General features: G+C 44.4%; 1 protein-coding gene across 11 annotated transcripts in view; it reads left to right on the forward strand.

The window, feature by feature from the left end:
• LOC132392110 (leucine zipper putative tumor suppressor 1-like) overlaps positions 1–12262 on the forward strand; it is a 79455-nt gene that overhangs the window by 63524 nt on the left and 3669 nt on the right. For 10 of the 11 annotated variants that reach the window (XM_059965974.1, XM_059965979.1, XM_059965961.1 and 7 more), the window contains 2 exons: positions 2931–3713; positions 9203–11591. In XM_059965974.1, coding sequence (XP_059821957.1) covers positions 2931–3713; positions 9203–9898 — 1479 coding nt within the window. In that variant the 3' untranslated portion in view covers positions 9899–11591. Of the gene's footprint in view, positions 1–2930; positions 3714–9202; positions 11592–12262 lie in introns of those variants that run through there. The other variant, XR_009511442.1, reaches the window with a different exon arrangement.

A 12262-nucleotide genomic window follows, 5' to 3' on the forward strand; every position in this document is an offset into this window, starting at 1 on the left:
TATAAAGGTTGGGGGGGGGGGCGAAGGAGTACAAGCTGGCAGGTGAGACCAGGTGAGGGAGAAGGTGGTGGGTGGTGGAAGGGGTTGGTGTGAGAAGCAGGGAGGTGATAGGTGAGACCAGGTGAGAAGGGAAGGTGAGTAGGTGGGAAAGGGGGTTGATGTGAGGAGCTGGTAGGTGATCAGTGAGACCAGGTGAGGGGGAGGATGGTGGGTGACGGAGGGGGAGATCATGTGATCAGCTGGGAGATGATAGATGGAAAAGGTAAATAGCTGAAGAAGATGCAATCTGATAGGAGAGGAGAATGGACCATGGGGGAAAAGGAAGGAGGAAGGAACTGGGGGAGGTGATAGGTAAGTGAGAAGAAGGAGAGAGGTAAGTGAAGTATTGCATTTTGTACTGGTCATCCCATTGTAGAAAGGATGTAGAGAAGGTGCTGAAGAAATTTATCAGACTGTTGCTTGTATTGGACAATAATTTGGAATGGCAGATGCTGAGGGGAGGCCTACAGAGGGTTGTAAGATTTTAGACTGCGTAGAGAGAATAGACAGCTAGTATTTTTTCTCCAGGATTGAAAATGTCTAATACAAGAGGGCATGCATTTACTGTGAGGGGGGTAAGATCAAAGATCTGCAGGGCAATTCTTTTTAACAGAGAGTGGCTGGTGCCTGGGATACTGCCAGGGCTGGTAACTAGGATAGAGGTTCTTAAGAATATGAATGTACAGAAAATAGAGGGATATGGAACTTGTGTAGGCAGAAGGGATTTGTTTAGTTAGGCATTTAATTACTAGTTTAATCACTTTGGTACAACAGGAAGGCCTAAGGTGTGAAGGGGCTTTTTCCTGTGACCATAAGACCACAAGAAATATGAGCTGAATTAGGCTATTGACTCTGCTCCGCCCATCGAGTCTGCTCCGCCATTCTATCATGGCTGATCTTGGATCCCACTCTCACCTGCCTTCTCACCGTATCCTTTGATCAGGAAACTACCACCTTAAATATACCCATGGGCTTGGCCGCCACCGCAGTCTGTAGCAGAGCATTCCACAAACTCACTACTCTCTGGCTAAAAGAAGTCATCCTCCTTACCTCTGTTCTAAAAGGTTGCCCCTCAATTTTGAAGTTGTGCCCTCTAGTTCTGGATACTCCCTCCATAGGAAACGTCCCCTCCACATCCACCCTATCTAGTCCTTTCAGCATTTGGTAGGTTTCAATAAGATCCCCCAAAGTACAGGCCCTAAGTTGCCAAATGCTCCACATATGTTAACCCCTTCATTTCTGGAATCATCCTTGTGAACTTCCTCTAGACTCTTTCCAGTGACAATACATCCTTTCTGAGATAAAACTGTCCTGTTGAGTGTACTGTGAGCAGCTGAAAAATTCCACTGACGAAAATCACACAGTTGTCTCTCAGCAGAGAGTGAACCCTTCCAACTGCCCACTCCCAAGCAGAGCTCATATTGGACGTCAGCGATTCAGAAGATAGTTATAGATGTTGAAGACCATGCTACCCCTCAGTTCATCTAGACAACGTTCAGGCTTGTATGTGAATAATAAACAGCCCATTAGGCTGTTATGCTTCACCTGGACATCCTTTCATCCACTCCATGGACCCTGGTCATCAGGTTCATGATTCAAGTTTGTTTATGAAAGCTCTAAAGCCCTATAATTTCGCCTTGTTTCTCTATTGATTTACCAATGGACCCCATGTTGACTATTTTCAAGGCAGGCAAGTGTGACAGCCAAGTTTACTTACACTTTGTGAGCTTTTGAAATAGTGGTAGAAACATAGAAAATAGGTGCAGGAGTAGGCCATTCGGCCCCTCGAGCCTGCACCGCCATTCAGTATGATTATGGCTGATCATCCAACTCAGAACCCTGTACCTGTAGAGTTGCTGACTGGGGGAATATTGATCAGGATGATGAGTGTCACCGTGGATCTTTCTGTATCAGGCTGTTCAAAGGTTTCAAAGGTCCATTTAATGACAGAGAAATGTATACAATATACATCTTGAAATTCTTTTTCTTCGCTGCCATCCATGAAAACAGAGGAGTGCCCCAGAGAATGAATGACAGTTAAATGTTAGAACCCCGAAGCCCCCCCCAGCTCCTCCCCCCCCCCACGTGTAAGCAGCAGCAAAGCAACGATCCTCCCCCTCCCCCAGCAGCAAAAAAAAGCATCAGGGCCCTCCGCTGAGCGCAGCAAAGCATCAATAAAGGCACGGACTTGCAGTACCCCAAAGACTCACTGAAGGGCTCATTCAGATTTCCCTTTAAAAGGTAGATATTTTATAGGGGTTTGTCAGACTCTGTTGTAACTGAAAATCAGTGGGGTGGGTGTCACTACAGGTAAACTCAGCAAGCCTTCACAGAAACCCTTCACCTAGATCCTCTGCAGGATTGATCCACTCCTGTATCAGGTCAAGGTCCAAGCCTCTGGGCTGAGAACATCCCTCACTGAGCCGAGCTAGAACTTAAAGGGAGATCTACCCCCTTTATGCTGAAGTAGAATGTCTACTGGAAATCTGAAATAAAAGCAGAATACTCTGCAATGAGGCAGACTTTCACCAGAACATGTTTCCGAGCCGCAGTACTCACAGTCAATGTTAAGTTTAATCACAGCTGTGATGGTGGAAAAATTTGACAGCAGAAATTGTTGTGTACTGCAAGGTCTCGGAAACAGCAATTTGACACTGAATAGCTAATCTGCTGATTTAATGGGTAATTATCAGCTAAAATGCTGAGAATAATGAAGAGCCTCTGGCAAAATAGTGCCTTGGGATTCTTTACAATGCCATTGAAGAGCGCAGATGGGACCTCTGAATAATGCTTTATTTGAAATGCTGTTCTCTGATAGACAGTAGACTAAGAAGTGGAAATATAGAAAAGGTATAATATTACTCAGACTAACTGAGCCATTTTTTTTTCAGGGCAGTGAAATGAGTGTCGTCAGGCCAACGGCTTTTAAGGCCGTGGTGCCTCGGAACGGCACCAATCTCAATGGTCCCTTGGGTTCGCAGATGAGTGTGAAGCTTACGTTCCAGGGAAATGCTCTGAAACCAGGAAACCATTCGGAAAATCAGCAGGGTCCAGACCAGCAGCACACAAGCTGTTCAGGAACATTGTCCGACTCAGGTAGAAATTCCATGTCCAGCCTGCCTACACACAGCACAGGATGCAGCCATGGAACAGAGCACACTGGAGCTCCCACCAGCCTTCGCAAGAAGTTCGGAGGCTCGGTTCAACATGTTGGAGGCATCTTGAGAAATATAAGCAACACATCCGCCTCTGATGGGGGTCACTGCCCTGCCAGCCAAGACTCAAGTTCTTGCATCCACCCATTGTGCTCCGTCGGCCAACCTGAAGTTCCGGGATGTGAAGAGAAATCTGCAGGGAAACGAGGAGAATCTCAGGGACTCCAGCAAGCCCTGTGCAAGGGGAAGGCAGGCAGCAGCCCCACCTGCAGTGAAAATCCAAAACACTGTGTGCAGGGGACAGGCAGCCCAGAGTGGAGGCATGGCGCTGATTCAGTTCGGGCCTCTGACCAGCAGTTCCTCCAGCTCCAAGTCAGCCAACTCCAACAGGAGAAGCAGCAGCTGAAGGGCAACTTTGCTCAACTTCTGCAGGAGTGCAACAGCCTCAAAGCCAAATGCAAAACCTATGAAAGAGAACAAAATGAACTCGGCCCAAAGCTTGAGGAAATTAAATGGGAGGTAGGAACACCGCTGTTCATTCGGAGAGAAAATAATATCACCAACCTTAGCCTACAGTGTTGAATTGTGAGGAGAATAAGTCTGCAAATCCAGCCACATTTAATTTTTCTTTTCTTTCATGAAATTTTGTGCAGTTGGTCCCTGAATGAATAAAAGAGTTAGTGTTTCTGGTTGATAATCTTTCAGAATAAGAATCAAGTTTATTATCACTGACTGTGTCTTGAAATGTGTTGTTTCCTGGTGGCAGTACAGTTCAAAACATAAAATATTCTATAAATTACAATAAGAAATATATATATTCCCCTGCTGGGCTGTGCTCTGTTCACAACTTTTTGCAATTCTTCCAGTCCAGGACAAGTTATAATTGGTTTTAGCACAATTGTGATGGGAAAGTCCTGTCAAATACTGTGCTTGGAAGGAAACTTCTGTTTAGCACAGCTTTCTGTAATGTGATGTGGGCATAGCCCTGGGTGATGGGGGTCTTTAACAATGGAGGCCGCCTTTTTGAGGCATCGTCTTTTGAAGATGTTCTCAATGCTGGGGAAGCGAGTGGCCATGATGGAGCTGGCTGAGTTTACAATGCTCTGCAGCTTTTTCTGATCTTACCCATTGGTGTCTGAATACCAGACAGTGCTGCAACCAGCCAGCAGAGCTATAGGCTATTTGGCAGAGGGTGATGAATCTCTGAAACCCAAAGGCTTGTTCAGATGAGATTGCTAGAACTATTTAAAGTGGAGATAGGTATATTTCTGAAGGATCAGGACATTGAGATCTGGCCCAGGGAACAAACAGAGCTCTGTGATAGATCAGCTAGTATTGTATTGGATGGTGAGGCACGCTTGAGGGCCAGGTAGCTGACAACCGCTCTGATGTTGCAATTGGTACCAGATAAGTGCACTGGAAGCAAATTCAAAAGAGCTTCAGAGCTTCAACACCGTCTGGGTAGCCTCCAACTTCATGGCATGAATATCAATTTCTCCTTCCAATAAATTAATTCCACCCCCCCCCCCACTTCCTCTGTTCCCCACCTCTTCTCATCTGCCTATTAGTTCCCCCTGGGTCCCCTCATCATTTCTTTCTTCTATAGGCCACTTTTCTCTCCTATCAGATTCCTTCCTCTCCAGCTCTTGACTTTTCTCACTCACCTGGCTTCACCTATTACGGGGGTCGGCAACCCGCGGCTCCAGAGCCGCATGTGGCTCTTTTACGTCAGTGCTGCGGCTCCCTGTTGCTTTGGGAAATAATTGGTTGTAGCGACCCTTTTCCTGGCACATCCGAACCGACTCACAATTAGATAGCCTACGGGGGTTTGCGAGCACAGAGCTTTGGAGCCTCTGCGCCAAGGGGGGCAGGTTGAGGGAGGCTTAAAAGTGAGGCTGAAGATTTCGAATAATGTTTTTTCCTTCGACTGCAGTTACCGACTCCGTGTCGTAATTTTAGCGCTGCGTGTAGCACACCGCTACATGGTCAGTATTTAATTAAAATGTATTTTATGTTAGTTTGTTAGTTTTTGAAATGTAAATCTAAATTTGAAGATTATGGTGATCTTGTACAATCTAAATAAGACTTTGTGGCGAACCATTTCCTGACACATCCGAACCGGCTCACAATTAGCCAGCGTTCAGGATAAGGGAGATAGCCTACGGGGGTTTGTGAGTACGTGTCTTTTGCAGCATCCGCGCCCATGGGGGGCGGGTTGAGGGAGGCTTAAAAGCAAGGCTGTTTAGTTCGAATAAATCTATCTTTGACTGCAGTTTACTGACTGCGTGTAGCACACCGCTACAACGTGTTTTTATCGCTGGCTGTCCAGAGGGGAGGTGCTGAAACGCTTTGTCGCGTGTCTGGAAGAAGTGAAAACTTTCCTGGGCAGCAAAGGGCTCACCTTTCCTGAGCTGGAACAGCCAGAGTGGCTGGAAAAGCTACACTTCATGGTAGACATGACAGCGGACCTGAACACGCTGAACACAGCTCTTCAACGGGGTAAGGACGTACAGCCCTGCACATGTTGGAGGATGTTTTGGCATTCGAGCGCAAGTTGACGTTGCTTGCCAGAGATTTACAGAAAGGCACATTGTCTCACTTCCCCAATTTGAGAGAGTTCAAAAAGGTCACGACATGATAAATTCAGAGTATTTACATTCTGCAATCATCGCAATGCAAACATCGTTTGGGAAACGCTTCTGTGAGTTCAGAGAGGAAAAAAACACATTATCCTTCCTGGTCACTCCCCTAAGCTTCAATCCATCCCTACTGAATACGACTGCATTGTCAGGTGTGAGTCAACCTGAACAAGGATGATAAATATTTTAATTGCCTATTATTTTACGTATATTCATATGTTTTCATTGTTCAGTGAAATAGTCCTTTTATTTTTCAGGTTGACAGCTGGCTGACGTCATTTTTGGTTTGCTGCTGGCGGCAAATTTAAGTTTGGCGTTTTTCATAAATACAAGGAGGACTCAAATAGACGTTGAGTATTTTACTTAAAAGTAACCTTCAACCCAACGTCTTTTTTTCGGAGGTCAAAATGTTTTTGTTGCATGCAGAAATGTAACTTCGTTTTCTCTGCAGGAGTTCATCAATTTCATAAATGCAACACATTATAGTTTGTTTATACATAGCATAGAGGCAAAACAAAACGTTGTATGCAGTGTTATTTTATTTTAAATGTCAAATGGTTTTTGCGGCTCCCAGTGTTTTCTTTTCTGTGGGAAACGGGTCCAAGTGGCTCTTTCAGTGGTAAAGGTTGCTGACCCCTGACCTATTAGCTTCTAGCTATCCTCCTTCCCCTTCCCCCGTCCACTTTTTTATTCTGGCATTTTCTCCCTTCCCCTTCAGTCCTGAAGAAAGGTTTTGGCCCAAACACTGACGATCTATTCATTTCAATAGATGCTGAGTTCCCCTAGTGTTCGGTGTGCGTTGCTTTGGATTTCCAGCATCTGCAGACTTTCTTGTGTTAGTGAAATATATTTCTGTACAGGTAGTCCTGCTGAAATGCATGTTCCTATAACACAAAATGGTTATGATGTGATGGCATTAGGGAGGACTATCTGCATTCTGTGGGTGGGATTGAATTGAATTGGTTTATTCTTGTCACAGGTACTGAGACACAGTCAAAACTTTGTTTTGCACACCATCCATACTGATCATTTCAAAACATGGATGTTTAAAGTTGGTACAGGGGAAAAGTAGTGTCAGAATGCAGAATATATTGTTAGTTACAGAAAAAGGTCCAGTCTGGTACAATCAGGTACACCAGACTTGATGAGGTAGTTTGTGAGGTCAAGAGTACATCTTTAATTTGTAAAAGGTCTGTTCAAGAGTCTATTGCTTCAACCAGGTTTTCAAGCTTTTGTATCTTCTGCCCGATGGTGGGAAGGTGGGAGAGGGTGAAAAGAGAGAATTGTTGGGGCAAGAGTGGTCATTACTTTCTGCAATTTCTTAAAGTCCAGGACAGCACGCAAGTGGTTATAGCACACTAGCAATCAGGGAAAAAACCTGTCAAAAGTTGTGCTTTGAAGGAAACTTCTGCTATAATGTGAGATTTCTTGGGAATGGAATTGTCACGTTATAGCAGAACCACCTATATCTGGATTAAACCAGTGAAAGTGAGATGATAGAAACTTTCAAACAGCCATTAAGACATTTGATATTTATAGAAAATGTGTCTCTCAGAAATGGATCTGATATGATCACGTAATAAGATAAGATGGGAGGGGATAATGTGACTGACCCTAAGGTGGCACTGATAAGTGGTGATGGGAATCTTCAGATATTCCCGTCTTGGACTATTACAGTCACAGCCATGGGGAATGCAGTAAGCAACATTATTTTAACCTATTAATCCTCAGAATCTAATTTTTGCTCTAGTTTTGCACTGCTTATTTAATTTGATTTTTAAAAATACTTTTCTCATTGTAATTTATAGGTTTATTAGTACAATGCACTGCAATGTACTGCTGCTGCAAAACAACAAATTTCACGACATGCCAGAGATATTAAACTTGATTCTGATTCTGGTCTCGTTGGCGTTCAATTCCCATTTGGACCATAGAACCATTTCCAAACAATTTTATCATTTAGACAGGGTAACATGGCTGACTCTGTGCTCCTGCATGATCCTGGATGCAGTGGCTACAACCTTCAGGTTTCCACTTGGCTGTCCCTCCATGGCAGGCTGGATGTAGAGCTCCAGCAGACCATAGATCCCTTTCTTTGTAATCTTCTCCAAGGTCCATGTCATTTTAACTGCAGTCTCCTGATCTTCCCTGGATTTAATATACACTGACAGCTCAGGCTTTTGAACATGTCTTGGGCACATATATACAGCTATGGTGCCTGAAACACTTGAACAGTACTGTAGTAATTGCACTGTACTGCTGCCACAAAAGAAGTCATGACATATGTGAGTGATGATAAACCTGATTCTGATATGGGTCTCTGTTGTGGAATGAGAGTGGGAAGGGGGCAGGGAGAGGGGAATCATGGTTGGGAAAAGGAGAAGGGAGAGCGGAGGGAAACACCAGAGAAATATTCTGTAATGATCAATGAACCAATTGCTTGGAAACAAGTGACCTTGCCTGGTGACACTGGCCCGGCACTCCTTCTCTGCCACACCTCTTCTGCAGCACTCCACCCTCGCCATTCCCAACATCCTTTGCTCCCACAATAATTACAAACTCACTTTCCACACCACCTTGACAAATACAGTACTGTGCAAATGTCTTCAGCACCTCAGATATATATATGTACCTAAGACTTTTGTACAGGACTGTAGAATGTACAACATTATAGGCCCTTTTGGTTCACAATGTTATGCTGAACTTTTAACTTTAAGATCATTCTAACTCTCTCCAATGTAACCTTCTATTTTTCTATTTTCCATGCACCTATCTAGGCGTCTCTTAAATGTCTCTAATGTGTCTGCCTGTACCAACAATGCATTGCATGCATCCACCACTCTGCAGAAAAAGCTTGCCTCTGGCATACCCCTTTTATTTTCCTGCAATCATCATAAAATTATGCCTCTTCATTTCTGCCCTGGGAAAATGACTCTTGACTTTTCGTTCACTCTATTATCATGTCTATCAAGTTTCTCCTCAGCCTCGTTCACTCCATAGAGAAAAGCCCCAGTCCGTTTAACTTATCCTCATAAGACATATTCTCCAATCCTGCAGCATCCTGGTAAATCTCCTCGGTATCCTCTCTGAAACTTCAACATCCTTCCTTTCATGAGGCAACCTGGACTAAGCACAATATTCTAAGTATCATCTAACCAGGGTTTTATAGAGCTGTACATTATGTTGCTGTTCAAGGAATTTCAGGAAGTACCTCCTTTCTCTGTTAGAAAATCTTGCTCTGATCAAGCTTTGATTGGTGTTAAACCCAATTTGAAAACACAGTTGTGTAGCAGTGTTAAAAGTGCTGTATTGTTGCAAATTGCTGTCCATGTGTATATATTTACAGACAATGCATCATTTCTGTTTCAGGTCTGTCAGAAGTCTGGGGTGATCTCCCTTCTAAAACAGCAGCTGAAGGACTCACAGACGGAGCTGACACACAAGACCAATGAGGTCTTGACCTTCAGGAACCAGCTGAGGGAAGCCAAAGGAAAGCTGTCTTCTCGAGAGCAGCAGGTCGAGGAGCTGGAGAACTCAGTCCAGACCAAGGCAAGAGAATTGGAGGTTTGCGAGAACGAGCTGCAGCGCATGAAAAATGCGGCTGACCTGCTGAGGGAGAAGGTCAGCCTGCTCCAGTGCAGGATCCTTGATTCCAAGCAGAACTCGTCGAGCTGGAGAGGACAAGACTGTGGAGACGAAAATGACATTTCTCCCAACTGCTCCCAGCTTGAACCGGCATCAGCACCACAGCGGACTCAGCAAACCTCTTCAACACTGCAGGGACAAGTGAACAAATTGAAAGCCCAGCTGGAGCAGGAAAAGCAAAAGAACCAGGCGCTTATGCTGGATTTTCAAAAGGAGCGGCTGCTGTGGTGTGCGGAGAAGGAGAGGGTGATTCAGTACCAGAAGCAGCTTCAGCAAAACTACCTTCACGTGCACCGTCAGAACCACAGCCTGGAGAGGACCGTCCGGCAGCTCTCAGTCCAGCTAGGACCCAGAGCTTCTGTGGAGAGGGTGGGACAAGTTGTCGACACTTTTGAGGAGATCGCCGCCACTGCGATATAACAAAAGCAAAACTCATTTCAGCGAGAAAGACAATTGTTGATAACCCCACATCAGGCAATGAGTTCAAAGGTGGGGAAGTGGTGAGAGGGCTTGTGAAAACAGAGTTAATTTACTCAGAAAACAAGGTATATTTAACCAGCTAAGGAAACAAATTACCACAGTCTTTTTCCTGCGATCACTCGGGTTGGGCGTGACGTCCTCCTAAGAAGTTGTCTATTGGTAGGTCCTCATGTGGCTGCAGAGGCTGATACAGGATTCACATATTCTGGTACATAATGGAGAAGACCTGTTTGCAACTTTTTTTTATCATGGGGAGGCTGATGTATGGACACTACAACATTGTTCTTGTCTGATCAGGGTCAGGGACCTGGCCTGGAAGCAAGAAGACTGAGGACCCTTTACTGCTGCAGCCTTCCTCCGCCTTCGCTGGTGTGTCATCATCTTCTGCCAGCTCCACCACTGAGGTCTTGATCGGACTGCTCTTTGCCTGGAACCTCCCCCTTGACCTTACTCCCAGACGCTCCAGTTAAGCTCCAGACGGCATCTCAGGAACTCACAAGCCTTCCCACCACGACAAGGTGACGATCCTCGGAGAAGACTACCGATTAAAAGGGAAACTTCTCCAAGAAAATAAAGGGTAGTTTCTTGCAAATGACCTATGTAAAAATCAGTCTAAATGGTTTAGAGTAATGTTATCACCAAGGCTAATTGACAAAGAAATTGCCTGTTCACCTCCTGGTTAAAGTGTTGTAGTTATATACAGCGTAGTTATATTCAGTGAAGCCCAGTGTTGACAATGGGGCTGTTTGTGGCGAGGGGAGTGCACCCTCGATCTGCTGATGGCATTTTTGAACTACAAGCGAATCAAGGTGTTCGGCATTTTGCTTCTCCTGGAATTAAGTTTCAAGTTGATTTGTTTGCCTTTTAATCACATTGCGCCGCTGTTGCTAAATGTTTACTGCTACTGCTGTTAAGGTAAAAGCAGCATGAGTTGAGAATTATAACCGTTAATGTTTACATGCTTGTCTGCTTCAAGCAGAACTAAGCCATTTACACTACAAGCCCACCTGATAAAGGCAGGGTTCAGGGAGAACAGAAACACATTTGTAAGCACATGGCATTGTACCCCATGCCAAAGAGCATTGCTTGCACTAGCATGACTGTAGCACCAGTTGTTAATAGTACTTTCAAAGGTTCTGTCTAGACATGAGCCCACAGCACATTGAGTTTAGGTCTTCAGGGACCTGGAAGACTGCTGAGTGAAAGGATTGCTGAAAAGCAAAGGTACTGAAAGCAAAAACATCTGGAACAGCTGGCTCATTGAGAGCTGGTGTTGGATGGGAGGAGTGGGGGAGAATTTTTGTTTAATTTTTAATCATTTAAATGGCCCCAATCCTTCTGTTAATCTGACTGGCTTATCCCATGCTGGCTGGTATCAGCTACCTTCAGTTCAAACATAAGATACTCGAGTACCTGCGGTGATAAAGGTGCAGCTGGAAACCATAAACACAAGAGATTCTGCAGATGCTGGAAATTCAGAGTAACACACACAAAATGCTGGAGGAACTCAATGGGTCAGGCAGCATCTATGGAGAGGATTGAAGAGTCAACACTGGCCTTCTGCAGATATGGTCATTGCTGATACAAGTCCTGCAGTCGGCGAAAAGAAAATCATCTTTTGTTTCCATGCTAATTTATCCCAATAAACAGATTTTATTTCATGCTCTTATTTATAGGTTTAACGCTGAACAGCGAAGGAAATTTAATTGTTAACACTAGCTGCATCCAGAAGCCAGAAACATCAAAAGGACAGGGCAGAAATCCTCCGGACAAGGAATATGCTGCATATTAATTTGATCATCACTTCTCTGTCCTCTGTCTATTCTTTAATGAGCTTCCAAACAAACAATCTTTCAACTTCAATTCCATTCTGTGAGAATAAAAGTTGCTCCACTGTTGTTTGTATGTGCGAAGACTTCCTGATATCAGCCATCTCTTTACTTTCACCTTTTGGATCCCAGAAACAATTCCCCTTTATATTTCCTAATTTGGGGTGCCACTGTTGTGAAACAGTTGGCATGACACTGTTATAGCTCGGGGCATTCAAGAGTTCGGAGTTCAATTGTGTCACTGTCCGTAAGGAGTTTGTACTTCCTCCATGTGATGTGTGGGTTTCCTCCTGGTGCTCTGGTTTCCTCCCACAGGCCAAAGATAAACCAGTTAGTAGGTTAATTGGTCTTTGTAAATTGTCCTGTAATTAGGCTAGTGGGCTGCTTGTTGCGTCAGAAGGGTCAGTTCATGCTGTATCTCTAAATAAAATAAATAATTAAGTTACCCTGTCACTTTTCAATACACAAATAAATA

This window comes from Hypanus sabinus, chromosome 1, assembly GCF_030144855.1.
Source record: "Hypanus sabinus isolate sHypSab1 chromosome 1, sHypSab1.hap1, whole genome shotgun sequence".
NCBI classification, from domain to species: Eukaryota; Metazoa; Chordata; class Chondrichthyes; order Myliobatiformes; family Dasyatidae; genus Hypanus; species Hypanus sabinus.